Here is a 15,426-nt window from a genome sequence, read left to right as displayed (position 1 = left end):
AAAAAACAAAACAAAACAAAGCTTGTACACCTGGCCTTTGGTTAGCCGGTAAGCTCAGTTAAACTTTTATTTATTTATTTATTTTTTCAAATGTGCCTCATGTGTTTTCGCTGGGACATATCATGGAGTTGATATGAAAGCTGGGACATCTACAGCTTTCATATTAACTCCACAGTGAACAGTCATTACACTGTCATCACAACAGTTGACTAACAGACAATGTGTGACAGCTGTGGAGAGCAGAGCAGGGTATGAAGGGGATGTCAACAGGGCCTTTAGACTGGGAGACGTCCTCCTCTAATAGAATTACATACAAAATAAAATACATGGGCAAAAGATTTACTTGATTATTCAAGTTAAATTTATACATTTCTCTTTTCTTAAAATTAAATTTGACAGAGGAAAACTCATTAGAAAGAACTGAACATAATTAATTGATATACAGGATTCAATTAAGCTATTTGGTGATTAGCCTGTGATGACTCAGCACAGCAGAATGGAATCCCAGCGGTGATAGGGATTAGGACAGGACCCCCCAGAGGTGGTGGAGATGGAAACAGAAGCTTGGATGGATCCTGAGTTAGATGGGAGAGGAAGCGATGGGGAGGAGGTGGGTTGCATGATAGCTGTATGGGAGAATGACAGATGAGTAGTGAGATTTAAAGTACATGGAGTGGAGGCTGATTGGCCTGAAGAAGGTGAACAGAAAGACGACTGGACTAAACGAGTAATGTCACAAAGTTGCAAAGCCTTTCTGTTAAAACTATTTTTTGAGGGGTTAGTTACTGAGTTTGATAACATTAGTTCCTCTGGTGAAGTCTTACCCACCTGTAGGACTATGAAGTTTACATACATTCATCCCTGGGAATGAATATCACTCTTATATTGTGCTTCTAATAATTTCTCTAAAAAAAAGACTTAGGCAGCCCTCAATGATCACTCAAAATAAATAAATAAATAAATGCATTTGTAAAATGCATTTACAAATGCATTTTACAAATCACATGCATTTGCAACCCTTTTGAGCCAAATTTTGCTCCATACAGCAGAAGCCTTTATTTTTAGTTTCTTTTTATTGTTTTCTCTCAGCTTTTCAGCTCTACCTTTTCGCCATTTCTTCCACACTAACTGCTGTCAGTCCTTGTATGGCCGGTGCACCATGGGCCTTCAGGCCTGTCCATCAGTCCAAAAGTGCATCGGCCCACTGGGAAAATGCCCGGTATGACAGATTACCAGTCCAGCTCTGTGTGTGACCATGATTGACCACAACTGGTAGTTCTTCTTTGCCAGCATAAAAAAAAGACTCAAAGTAATGTCCAAGGACATCTAAAAAGTAGAACTGCAGAGTTACACAAATTGTTAAGGTGTCTTGGAGGCATTTCTAAATAACTGGAGATTCCAAGATTGTTAGTTTAAACAGTTGTGTATATATACTCTGTACCCGCAGTCAAGCATGGTGGTGGTAGTGTCGTGGTCTGGAGCTGTTTTGTTGCTAGTGGTACTGCAACATTGCACAAAGTGGATGAAATAATGAAGCAGAAGCAGGAGGACTCCACATATGTTGACTTGGAGGTAATTTGGACACAGCTGGGTGTTCCAGCAGAATACTAATCTGAAGCACACGCCAAATACAGTTTTGGATAAAGAAAGCAAACATCTGCAATGGCCAAAGTAGCCTTAATCCTATGTGGACAACACTTAAAAGCTGGCTCTATGCAAAGAAACTAATTTAAATGAACTCAGTTATGCCAATTATGCCAAGAAGAGTGGTTAAATATCCAGCCAAATTATGCCAGAAGCTTGTTAATCGCTACCAAAAGCATTTGGCTTGGGTTCAATTTGCGAAACAACTTTAAACCAAATATCAATGATGGTGTATGTATAGATTTGACACTGTATAGATTAGACAAAATTTAAAATAAATTTAAAAAAGAATCCAATTCATGCTTTTTAAAGTCGTTAAAGATGAATGCTGAATTCAACCTTGGAAAAAGAACTTTTCAAATAAATCATTAAAAGCCCGAAATAACCATGATATTCATGCCAGTGATGAGTGCCTTATAATGTCTAATGCTTGCAATGAAACCTTCAAGGCTGTTTTTCCCAGCACCTTTCAGATGGTTTCAGAATGACACAGTCTCAACTACATACTTTAAGTCATAAATATTTTTTTGCCCTAAACAAAACATTATTAGTTACAGTCACTAGTAATGGAAAGACAAATTATTGCCAAGACAGTAAACAGAATTTCCTGTCACTAATGAAAAGACAGCTGTGGGACCAAAGTCCTGGTAAAGTGCACAGGTTTGACCCTCAATGTAAACATGAACTCCCACAGAAACTGCTGGACTTCTGGTAAATTACTGATTTAGTTATGTGAGTGGGTGTTTTTTTTTGTCACAGACAGTTGTTGAAACTGGAGATAGGGAAAACAGAGTTTGAACTTTAAAAAAAATAGGTACACAATACCGCTGTCCTTGTTTGAGTTCAAAAGAGTGTTTTGGCTGTTTTGCTGGCATTTTGGTTGGAGACATCATGGGGAGAACTGTGGTGCAAATCACCTTCATCGGACTCCTGCTGGCTTTGGCTTCCACACTGCCAAACAAGGTAAGTTCAGTACACATAAAGGTCAGCAACAGCATTTCAATGTAGCAAAATCCTTAAAAAGTGCTATTTATACTTCACAGATAACAAGAGATTTATGAGGTCCATTGATTTTTATCTCTCTTGGCATCTTTCAGTCAGGTGAAATACACTGAACTTTGCAGGGTGAAGGTCCTTTTGACTTCTTCCTCCAGGGTTACTTCATGTTGGTCCTATTACATGATAATAGTTTAACATAAGGACTGGAATAAGCTTAAGCCTTTAAGTAACAGATAGAAGATAATGTAATGACACCTGAAGTGAAGAAATCCTGAATGTGTGCATGTTTACTTTATCCTTTGTCTAGGGTCAGAGTATAAAGTAGTCTATTAGCTCATTTTAATGTTTAAAGCTAGACATTTAATAACAGTGATGGTTAGTGTTAGGTTAAGCGATTTATGTCCCATTAATTGATTTATTCTTATATATGTGTTTTCATGATTTTGAAAGACCTTGAGAATCAACTATCAAGTATTCAGGGAATAAATGTAAAGTGAATTAGCTTTTGGTATATCCCATAAACACTAAATGAAAAAAATTAAAATTTCTGTATTTAGACCAATGAGATTCCACATCATCCACAAAAAACAAAACAAAACAAAAATCAACACATAGCACAGTGTAAAACTCTGTTTCCATGTATTTACTGCATCCTGGTGAATTGTTGGCATTTATCAGGTTGCAATAAATATTTGATAATTTATTGCACCCAGCAGCTGCAGTGTGTCAGCTGGTGATTCTATTAATTAATTTATTTCCATGTGTTGATGTTTTTCAGCACATAACCAGTCACATTTATGGTGTGGATGTGTATCTATTTCCCTTATGGTGATGATATCATCCAAAAACAAATTATTTTTCTGCTAAATTTGACCTTTGGTCAGCTGCTAAGCTCAGTTAAGCATTATTTTTTCGGTGAAATGTGCCTCCTGTGTTTGCTCAGGATGACTGGGACATCTACAGCTTTCACATCAACTCCACAGTGACCAGTCGTTATGCCACCACTGTCATCACAAGCCGTGTGGCCAATCGTATGGACGAGTCAAAGGAGATTGAATTTCACGTTCAGATTCCCAAGAATGCCTTCATCAGTAAATTTCAAATGTGTGTGAAATTAAAATAATGTGTAACCATCCAGAGATATTTGCAAATAAAGAATTCTACACTAAAGAATAAATGACAAGATACTCAGTAGTGTGTGCATTTACACAAGGGCTTTTCTTGGTCCTCTTCAGGTTTATCGATGGCCAAGTTTATGATGGTGTTGTGAAAGCTAAGGAGCAAGCTCAGCAGCAGTACACTGAAGCTGTGTCCCGCGGTGAAAGTGCTGGACTTGTCAGGTATTAACTAAATGATTAAATTATAGGTATTGTACAAATACACTGAGTGTTCCTTTGGATAAAGAAGAAGAAAAAGAAAACATTTTTGTCATTCAAAATTAGTTTGGTCTGCTCTTGTGTTTTCTCTTCTTTCTTCATTTCTCTAAAATAATGTTAATGAGAATGCGAATAGGAAAATATATTTAGAGTTAACCTTATTCCCTGCTCAAGTTCAAACTACAGCCATAATTACAATTTAGTAGGATAATTTTTTTTCTGCTTTAGTTCTGTAGGGAGGACACTGGAGGAATTTAAGACCTCTGTAACTGTGGCTGCTCACAAAAAGGTCACTTTTGAACTCACATATGAGGAACTGATGAAACGCACACATGGCAAGTACGAGCTGCAAATTCATGCTCGACCCATGCAGCCTGTCAGAGACTTCAAGGTGATTGTCTTGTTGGTATCTATTAGTGGAAAAATGCTGAGATAACATCACACATAATAAGATCTTTTATTTTATTGTATTGTATTTATTACCAGGTGGATGTGCACATTCACGAGGAAGCTGGCATCAGTTTCATCGATGTGAAAGGAGGCCTGAGCACCAACGCCCTCGCTAATGCCATCACCAAAACACATGCAGATAAACAGGTACTGAAATCTTTTTTGTTGCAGAACAGTAAAAAAACACAAGCTTTCTAACAAGAGACAGTTTGAGGTACTAACAGGTTGTTATTCATTTGCAGTAAGAGGGAGCTTGATCTCAGTGTAAAATGTATGAATATAAAATGAGTAAAATGCACAAATAACCATTGCGGTAACGATGATATTTCTTCCAACATTATAGCTCATTTCTCATCCTTGTACACAACACAAATGCTAGCAAAGTTCCGATGTCTGGCATAATGTAGATGGCAGCACATCGTGCTTCCAAATCGTAAACAGCAGTTTATTAACTAGAGATCACTTAGAAGAACTGAACATGATTTACAGAATTTACATGAGATACAGAATTGGATTAATAGATTCTGATGAACCATCATAGTAGAATGAGGTCCCAGCAATGATAGGCATAAGAGCAGGATCTCCATGGATTCTAGATGCCAGTGGAGGTGAAGGTGAAGATGGAGACATGGATGCGCCTCTGAATGATCAGTCGGAGGTGGACATGGTGATGAGACAGGCTGGATGAATGAACGGCAGAAGATAACTGAGATTTAAAACACACCAAACAAAGTCTGATTGGCTCGTAAAAGATTTGGAAGAAAATGATTGGACAAGAAAAATGCTGTCAGCACCAGTGTTTGGGTCATTACTCAAGAAAAAGCAACTATTACACAATACTTAACAAAAAAAGTAATTTAGAACATTACTTTCTTACTTGCAGGAGAAAGTAATTTGTTACATTACTTGATAAATTACTTTATCATCACTCCATAAAATGACCTGAAACAGTTACATAATTACCAGAAAACAACAGAAACCTGAGGCTACAGTCACACACACCAACACAGATCCCTATCATATTGCGGATGAAGACAGTCTTGCTTTTAGTGTTTAAAGATGAACACAAGGCAGAGAAAAAACAGCCCAAAGAGACTAGAAAAGAGGCTGGTTTCTAAATCTTCTTTGCAGCAGCGAAGTGTTTTTGGTTTTCTGAAGTGTTCATGATGCAGTGGTTCAAATACATATAAAGTTTTCTTTATATAAAAACATAATTTCAGTGGTTTACTAATCATTTAATTCTGTTTGCATTTACATTTTCAGCAGACCATGTATACAGAAAATAAAATCACTGACATCGCTCTCTTTCAAGTTTCCAAACTCTGTGATTCACTCTGTTTCCAGGCGTGGGTGTATTTCTATCCAACAGTCGACCAACAGAAAATGTGTGACAGCTGTGGAGATCAGGGTATGAATGGAGATCTGGTTATTGTTTACGATGTTAACAGGGATAATGGACTGGGACACATCAAGGTAAATCCTGGTCTTTTAGCAACACAAACTGTATGATTTGTCCTAAAAAACCTCTTGAATAATCCTATAACCAATCAAAGGAGTTTGCAAAGAAAAGCGTCTGGACTTCTTTAAGTAGCTTGAAGACGTTTTAACCTCTCATCCGAGAAGCTTCTTCAGTTCTAAGGTCAAATGGCCGAGAGTCCCAGATTTAAACCCAGTGGGAGTATCCCCCCAAAGAGGGACAAAGGACCCCCTGATGATCCTCTAATCACATGAGCCAAGGTGTGAAAGCGGGTGTGGGAGTATCCCCCCAAAGAGGGTCCTTTGTCCTTTGTCCCTCTTTGGGGGGATACTCCCACTGGGTTTAAATCTGGGACTCTCGGCCATTTGACCTTAGAACTGAAGAAGCTTCTCGGATGAGAGGTGAAACGTCTTCAAGCAACTTAAAGAAGTCCAGACGCTTTTCTTTGCAAACTCCTTTGACTACGATGACCTGGATGACTGAGAACCTTCACAGACCTATAACCAAGTTTTTTTTTTTTTTTTTTTTTTTAAACAACTCCTCCTTAGAAATCTGACGGGTACTTTGTTCATCATTTTGCACCATCTGATCTTCCTCGGATACCAAAAAATGTCGTCTTTGTTATTGATCAAAGTGGCTCAATGCATGGCAGAAAAATTGAGCAGGTAAATTATTTGAAGGGTCAGTTTCTGATATTATTTTATATTTTTTTCTTTTTTTACATTTTTAATGAAAAGAAAAACAATATGTAGCAATAAATTATGTTTTCTTACCCAGACTAGGATCGCATTAATCCACATTCTGAATGATCTGGCAGAAGATGACTACTTTGGTCTGATCACTTTTGATGGCAACATTTTTCATTGGAAGCGAGAACTCGTTCAGGCCAACAGCAAAAATCTGGAAAGTGCCAAAAACTTTGCACAAAATATACAAGACAGAGGATGTGAGAAGTTGTAGTAAATACACATTTTGGAATATCAACAGTTGGGAGGGGAATAGCAGTACTGAAAATGTGTTTGTTGTTGTTGCATTTCAGCCACAGACATAAATGAAGCAGTGCTGCAAGGAGCAAGTATGCTGAATGCACATAACAGAGAAGGTTCAGCATCTATCCTTATACTTCTCACAGATGGAGACCCAACCTCAGGTTGTAATAAAGCACATCTGTAAACAAATGTACACAAATATTTCATGAAACTGAGATCTTTATGAGCTTATTGTGGTTAACAGTCCTGATTTATTATGAATTATGAGACTACATTGTTTATGAGCTGAACTGGGTATGTCTTGTCTCTTTTCAGGGGTGACAAATCTGGAGAAAATTCAGTCAAATGTAAGAGAGGCTATTGCAGGCAAATTCCCACTGTACTGTCTTGGTTTTGGTTTTGATGTTGATTTTAAGTTCCTTGAGAAAATGTCGCTGCAAAATAACGGTGTGGCACGACGGATTTATGAGGACTCTGATGCTGATTTACAGCTGAAGGTATTTAAATTATATATACTCTTCTTTTATGTGATTTGAAACCCCTGAGAATTGAAAGAAAAGAAAGAGCATGATTTGTATCACTTCCACACTGTATGTCAACAGGGTTTCTATGAAGAGGTGGCCACACCTCTACTGACAGATGTGACAATGATCTATGTGGGTGGGACCAATCTAACCCAGACTAACTTCAGTCAGTATTATAATGGTTCTGAGATTGTGGTGGCCGGTGAGATCACAGATAATAACATTGAAACCTTCACCCCTCAAGTTGTGGCCATTTCAGTAAGACTCAATCCACAGGACTCATCAGCAGAACTCTTCTCAAAACCTTTTTTGTGATAGACTGACATTACAATTAATTTATTACAGAGTAATAGAAGAATAATATTCTCTAACCCAAATGAAACCGTGGAATCCACTCAAACAGTGTCTGATGACCGTATCCAGAGGGTTTGGGCGTACCTCACAGTTAAACAGCTTCTGGACAAAGAGTGAGTATGACTTATAACATCTTTCCACTTTTTTTCTTTTCAATTAATGAGCTTATTCTAAAGGGTAGCAACACAAATCTTTTCCCTAAACTAAGTAGTTGTAGATTGGCACAGCAAAGCTGAGATTTCAGGTAAGGCTCATCATAATTTACCTAAGCCTGAAGAAGAAATGGCTTGTTCAGTCCAAGGCCCAAAAGATTCTGTTTTACACACCTTTATATATTTGTTAGGAAAATACTGCACAGATTCCAGTTTTAATGGTGACATGAGATGGTAACAATGTTACCACCACTTTTAATTCTATTTAATTTATTTGTGTACTTTTTAACCGGTTGGCTCTGGACTAAAGGCTGGTTTCCAAAGTAAATTTATTTCTTTAACTTTGGGGTGTCACAGCTGTTGCGATACAGCTGCAAATCCTTCTTGAAGGAAGTAGTATATTATTTTATCCATGTTCATAATTCAAACAGTCTTTCAGGTTTGTAACCCTATATCAATATTTTCAAAACACTGGATTATCTTTGGACATGGAAACATTTTTTTTTAATTACTTAATTACATTTGATTTCTGTGTCAGATCCCTTATTCTTTTAATCCTTTGTGACACAGGCTTCAGTTATCTGAAACTGAGAAAGAGAAAGTGAAGAAGGAGGCTTTGGAGCTGTCACTGAAGTACAGTTTTGTGACCCCTCTCACATCCATGGTGGTTACAAAGCCTCCCGGAGAGAACACAGATGTGCTTCATAAGCCCAGGGAAGGTGAAACACCACAGAGAAGTCAGTTCACTGGAGGTCGAGCCAAATCTGTTACTGGTAATGGCTTTAGTGATTGTTTTGTTGGTGATCAACACAATCAGACAATGTAAAATCAGTAGTGCTCAGCATCACCTTTCATACAGCAGGTAAAGATTAAGTAGAAAGATTATTAAAATTCAAGTATTTAATTTGGATCAATTCACTTAATTATTTGTTGTTTCTCTGTCACATAAAAGAGAACCATTGAGTATTTAGAATTTAACAACCAGAAAATGTAGAAAAATAGAAAACTAAACAGTTATATAGAACGATTACAAGCTAATAATAGAAATTATTACAAGTAAAGTTTCTATTTAGTGTTTTGTTGGTGATTAAATATGAGAATAGTGATGCCTTGCCTGAAATCATACAATATTTGCCAGAACTTTGCAATATTCTTGTCTGAATTTTTTGTAGTTCCTGTTCCTAGTAACCGCTTAAACAAGATCCAATATGGTCCTGTTCATGGTATAAAGCTTATTTTTACATTGTATTGCATGGATGGTATATTGAAAATACAAGAAGTTTCTTTTTTTGTTTGTTTGTTTTTTTACACGATTTGGTTTTTATTATTTTTTTTTTTTCTTTTGAGCTTTTAGTGATGTATTGTCTGAAGCCATACAGTATTCACCAGACTTTTGTGATATTCTTGTATGTAACTAATGTTGTCTGAATTTTTTTTTGTAGATCCTGGAACGGTCAACCTCCTTCATGCTCGTGTTAACCCCCCCAGGTTTCATGATGCCCCTGTTCGTGTTTTAAGGAAAAAAGCTCGTGGTATAGTATTGCATGGATGACATACTGAAAATACAAGAAGTGTCTTTCATATGAATAGGTTTTATATGACTTTTTTTCCTTTTTATGTGTTAGAGGTCCAAACTATATGTCTGGCTCCTTCAATTAAAATTCACTCCTTACTTCTTTCATTTCTCTATTTTGTGTGTGCACATCTTAATTTTCAGGTATATAGAGCAGTTACAAGATGTTATCAAATAATAGAAATTATTAGAATCACATTAAGCGTGATTTTTGTTTGAGGTTGAATATGAAAACAGTGATGTCTGAAGTTATACATAATTCATCAGAGCTTTGCAAAATTCTTGTACGTAACTAATGTTGTCTGAATTTTTTTGTAGTTCCTAAATTCCGTCTCATGAGTGGGCTTCTAGACACTTCTAGTCATTTTCCACAGGCAACTCATGGTATAGTATTGCATGGATGGCATGCTTTCTTTTTTCTTTTGATAGAATTAAAGATTTTACAGGGGATTTTATACATGGCATCTCCAGGTTAAACTCATGATACTTCCCCAATGATGACTTAAACCAGGCTTGGCCAACTCCAGGCCTCGAGGGCTGGTGTCCTGCAGGTTTTAGATCTCACCCTGGGTCTACACACCTGAACTTCAAGACATGTTGAGGAGGTAATTTAGAAATTTAAATCAGCTGTGTCAGATCAAGGACACATCTAAAGCCTGCAGGACATCGGCCCTCGAGGCCTGGGTTTGGACACCACTGACCTAAACAAAGGAAATTATTTTTGTTAATGTAAATATTTGCCATAGAATCAAGTGTGTATTTATTGCTTGATGTTTAATATAAGAACATACATGTTTTGTCCAAAGTCATACAATGTCCATCAGAGCTTTGCAATATTACTGTGCGTAACTATTGTCTAAATTTATTTGTAGCTCCTGCTCCCCCTGTCCATGTGTCCACGGTCCTCCCTACAACTGTCAATGTCCCACAGGCAACTGATGGTATTGTATCTTATTGATAGTATAAAGATAGATGAAGATCCTCAGAGAGGATTTTGTAAATGGCATTTACAGGTTAAAATGTAAACAAAAACATATCATCATGATACTTCCTCACATAAACAAAGAAACATGAAAATGATTTGTATTAAGTCTATTTTCTAAAACTGTGTATCTGTGGCATGAGGTGTTGTTCTTTTATAGATTTATAAAATTAATTTCCATGTTTAAAAAACCTGAATTTGTTTTTTCAATGTTTACTACCCAAAAGAAGTAAAGTGACTAATATGTGAAAAGAGTAAAGTTGGTGTTGAATGTTAAGCTTTTTATTTTGAGGAACCGAGTTTCTATATACTGACTCAGTGTGTCTATGTGTATCTAGTTCCTCTTCTCCACAGGTTTTTAATAAATACTAAGAATCAGACTGTTCCATTGTGCTTTGATGTCAGTGGCTCACTACAACTTAAACTACTTCACCATCCCAGTGAGGGTCAGTAGTGTTAACCTTTCCTAATTTAATGAACCCTGATATATTTTTTCTTTTCATGCGTACTAAAATCTTACTATTCTTATTTCTCATTAGCATTTTAATATAATCCCCAGTTTGTGAAGTCTGTTAAGAGCTGCATTTCTCTTTTGTTTTAGAGCTGTTTGTGAATGGGGAGCTTGATTCAGTTGTGAATGGAGGCTTCAACAGTATTTTTATACACTTCCAAACTGACCATCATGTTGAGATTGACTCCAGGGGCGTGACTGTACGAGAAAGACAGACAGTGGCACATCACACTGGACAGGATACCATCACAGCTGGGAGGTAATCTTGCAATATAATGGTACAAACTTATGTTCTCAGTATTGTATACAGATATGTAACTTCACTTTTCCCAAGAAGTATAGGAGATGACGAATCCTAAATTAGCTTACATGTGTCAGACTGAACAAGAGAATAAACACGCAACAAATGGAGTTATCACTGATTTTTATTTGTACCGATTAAACATATGAAATGTTTTTTAGTGAGATCTAGTTTGGTAAGCAGACACTTCAACAAGGTTAGTAGTTTACAAATGCAGAGCAAATTGGCTGCACAACATTATTCTTATAATGCTTTTTAAAACTCATGCTTACATTAAAGGCTCTGTACACCCACAAAAGTGGAACAATTTTTTTTGTCAGTGACAAACTCTTCTCATCTTCAGAATTATAAGATTTGTCTTTGTTGGTGTTTGTGTTTGTACATCTTGCTCACTTTCTCCTTAGCTTTGTTTTGGGAAACAATTTTCATCTTTCATTTCATTATGATCCATAAAATTGTGGCCCTTTGTAATGCCTTTAATAGTTTTGGAAGTGTAATCTGAAGACAAGGCTGTCAGGAGCCCACTGCAGCATTTGGCAGGCATCACAGCGCTGCCTGCTAATTGCAGAAAAAAAGATTTAAAAAAGGTGGTAAACTTTTTTAAAAATATTATTCCTATTGCTACTTATCTAAGCAAATTACGATTTAGGACGTTATGATAAATATGAAACGATTGAGAGTAACTATTTTTTTCTTTGGCGATATAGCATCAAATTATGTCACCTGTTAATTTCTGAAATTTTGTTTTAAAGCCTGGAATTTAGTTGGAAAGACGAGATGTGATGAGGAGCGGTGGGCCTGACTGTGAAACCACACACTTACTGGCAAATGACTTTTAACTGATAACTCATTAGCCAATGATAAATGGACCAGTTTTTACACAGCGCTTTTCTACTCTAATGCAGCACACAAAACACTTGCCTCATTCAACAATATTCCTATAAGAATGGAGAGCAACTTCACATTACCCGCAAAAGAGCATTTGATGTTGGATGCTGTGCATCTTTGAACATGTTGCCTGTGGAAAAATAGGACTATAGTATGTCTTGACTGGTGTAACTAAAGGGATCTTGTGAGACTAGCAAACCTTTCAAGTTTCAAAATGAATTTGCTCTTAGGCATGATAGTCAGCCTGTGCACCCTCTCATATTACAGAAGTTTCATTATTATTGTACATGTGCAGGGCAAAAATCCGCCAAAATATGTGAAATGCTCAGAAACTTTACAGAGCTTTAAAAAGTTAAAATAAACTCCATATCCTTGCAGTGTTACAGTGGTTGTGCACAACAAGAAAGTACATGTTACAGCTGGAAAGATGCGCCTGGTGATCTTAGTTCATGAGAAGAATGGCAACAAATTCCTTTGGCCAGTTTTAAAAAAGCATCCCTCGGCCGACGACTCTGAAGGACTTTTAGGTGAGTGGAAGGTTTTTGTGCATGTGTAAATATTCACTGCATGAGCTGGAAAATTGTGTATATAGTTAAGAAAAACCCGTTTACAACCAGCAGTGGTGTTTTCTGTAAAAATATGTTGATCCTGGGTCTGTTAGTATCTGATTCTAAATGTCAGGTCCTATTTTATTGTTTTACTCCCTTTTTCCAGCTGTAAAGCCTGCAGTGTATGAGGTGGTGCAGCAAGTTTCTGTCACAAAACTAAAGATTAAAAACCAAGAGGTAGATGTTACAAGGTACGTTTTTTGTAATGTTTTCAATTTCTTCATTCAAAACAGAAAGCCGTTTCAGATTCCACCCATAATCTTTTTTTCTCCTTCTGTAGTGACAGCGCTACTGATTACAGTATCGACCCTCCTGTCACAAAGAACTGCTGGCTTATGTCTGCTGACTCTGCCCTGCAGAGACCACTGGCAGATTTTTCCGTGGCACAACTTTAAGTGTGAACTGTGCTGAATTACAAACATGAAGAAATAAAAAGTATCAGTTTAAGAAAAGAGCATTTTGAAACTTATTCAATGTTGGTCTCAGAATGTATGTCTATGTAATGGGAAAGGCTTTAGGACCCAGGTGATCAAAGGAAGGTAATAAAAGAGGAAGTAGAAGAAAGTGTCTTCTCTCCGTTGTTTAGATGTGTAGGCGTTGAAAATTGTGGTTTTGGGATGTTACAATGTTTTGAAGTCTATGTTGAGTAGATCGCGTTGTCATTCAAGCACTTTGTGATAATACTGCCCTTCAGTATGATTCAAGTAATGAGTGAAAGGACATTAATCATGTTGTGCAGCAAGCATAGTCAGTTGGAGGATGGGCTGCACATGTGATTGTGCCACTGTTTTTCTTCTCTCTAGTTTGTTTTAGAGTGAGGGCCGTATTTTAAAACTGATTCTTTTTTCCTTGGGTTTGTCTTTATGTCAACTGGGCCTGCTGCAATATTAATTGAGAAATGTGCAAACACCTCACAGCAATGTGCCACCAATTATTTCCTTAGGAAAGCAATTAGTGGATGTAATAAGTGTCCCCATGGGATTGCATTTATTTAGAGTGGATTTGGTTAAAGAAAAGCACCTATAATTTTTCTGCTGGCTAGATTGAGTTATCAGGTGATGCTACATTGCTGGCAGGTTGCACCATTAAAGGTACTCTGTGAATCGTTAGTGGCCTTTCACTGTGATAGTCACATTTTATTGCAAATCCTTTTTAGTCATAAAATTGTATAAAGGTTTGGTGATACTGACCTCTTATCCTGTTTATTCTGGACTCGTCCCTGCATGATATTCTGACTGGGAGTTTGTATGACAAGGTTTACAGAAGGTCTTTAATCCTCCACAGTCTACTTGCCATATCTTGTCTACACTGTTCCCTCAAATTGTTTTCGTTTAGCACTTTTGAGCCTTTGTTAAGGCCAGATCCCATCCAGGAATGTTCCAGATTTTTTTCAACCACAAACATTTGTGGCCACATGTATTCACATTGGGTAAGTCCAATGAATACATGTGGCCAAATAAAATGGTAAGGGCATGTGCAATGCTTACAAGGTTGTAAAGCACTTCCACACCTTTGATGATGACTCCAACACTGTCCAGGTTATCTATGGCTTCTTCATGTTCATGTTTCATGGTCAAGATGGCCAGGATTAAATTCATTAAAGGCTTGCCTAATTTGTTTGAAGATGAAAGTTTGTTTCCCTCGCACCAGAATCATTTTGGTTTTTTGGGCAATGTCATTTGTCAAACCTTAAATCAACCAAATGTGGTCTGTATTTTTACACATTACAGACACCATAAAAACATTAGTGTCATGATGCTCACTCGTTTTGTGTTTTTGCAAGGTAAACACAGCAAAACCATCAGGATGAACAGTACTTACGTGCTGCTATTCAAAACCTCCACGTTAAATTACAGATTAATACATTAGCTTGTTAAATATTTCCTGGACTCCAACATTTCTTCTTGGAGAGTTTTGAAGACACCACCAAAGAACCGCATGGCTATTTATTGATAGACCTCACACCAACCTGCCCAGAGTGGGGATATTGCCTGAAGAGCAGCTTTGTCTTTTTATTTTACGAGGAAAAATAACCAAAGAAACCAAGAAAATAACCATTACTTTTTCCAAAGACACTGATAGAAGAAGTTTGGACTCTGGATTAGAGCCTGGTACTGACAGTTTTTGATTATGTCTTTTTTTTATCTGTCTGCTGATCTCTGGTCTGGGCCTCTCCTTATATGCATCTCTCTCTCAGGCTCGTATTAATCTTGGGAGTGACAGTCAAAGTCAATACTGCCCAGTCAGAGGTTATCAAAGTGACTCTGGTTGTTAGCAGTTTAAAAACTTCACGACTTTTAGCCGGTAGAGGTTCAGTTCTGGGGCAGAATTTAAAGCCCATTGTTCTTCCAGAGTTTTTTCAGCTGTTTTATGGACTCTGCAAACATATATCCAAAGCTGCACTGGTACCATTGTAAATGCCCTGTTGTTTGTGTTGGGTGTCTGGCTGAGCAGCGAAAGGTTGCATGGCCTCATGGCCACAATGGTGAAAAATTCTCATTCTTCGTAGCTGATTTCTCAGTTAAATTTTGGTGTCAAAGTCATTTGTTATTTATTTGCACTATCTCTCCCCCTTGAAACTAGGTTTTGATGTTGACT

At 37.2% G+C, this 15,426-nt stretch overlaps 1 protein-coding gene across 1 annotated transcript; it reads left to right on the top strand.

The window, feature by feature from the left end:
- The first annotated feature begins 2,535 nt into the window (after positions 1–2,535).
- LOC134628064 (inter-alpha-trypsin inhibitor heavy chain H3-like) lies at positions 2,536–13,223 on the top strand. Its single transcript, XM_063474681.1, has 18 exons — positions 2,536–2,607; positions 3,587–3,747; positions 3,879–3,983; positions 4,248–4,410; positions 4,506–4,616; positions 5,814–5,942; positions 6,495–6,611; positions 6,724–6,892; positions 6,986–7,096; positions 7,251–7,432; positions 7,538–7,717; positions 7,805–7,926; positions 8,536–8,738; positions 10,859–10,966; positions 11,122–11,290; positions 12,599–12,747; positions 12,935–13,019; positions 13,109–13,223. The coding sequence occupies exons 1-18, from the start codon at positions 2,536–2,538 to the stop codon at positions 13,221–13,223; spliced, it is 2,451 nt and encodes an 816-aa protein (XP_063330751.1).
- Positions 13,224–15,426: the final 2,203 nt, after the last annotated feature.

Source organism: Pelmatolapia mariae, linkage group LG5 (assembly GCF_036321145.2).
Source record: "Pelmatolapia mariae isolate MD_Pm_ZW linkage group LG5, Pm_UMD_F_2, whole genome shotgun sequence".
Classification (NCBI taxonomy): domain Eukaryota; kingdom Metazoa; phylum Chordata; class Actinopteri; order Cichliformes; family Cichlidae; genus Pelmatolapia; species Pelmatolapia mariae.
This window is presented reverse-complemented; position numbering and strand designations above follow the sequence as displayed.

Bases quoted from the DNA above. Each gene is read 5' to 3' on its own strand.
- LOC134628064 (XM_063474681.1), top strand. From the start codon at position 2,536: ATGGGGAGAACTGTGGTGCAAATCACCTTCATCGGACTCCTGCTGGCT. The intron at 7,433-7,537 runs GTATTTAAATTA...GTATGTCAACAG, and splicing joins ATGCTGATTTACAGCTGAAG to GGTTTCTATGAAGAGGTGGC. The intron at 13,020-13,108 runs GTACGTTTTTTG...CTCCTTCTGTAG, and splicing joins CAAGAGGTAGATGTTACAAG to TGACAGCGCTACTGATTACA.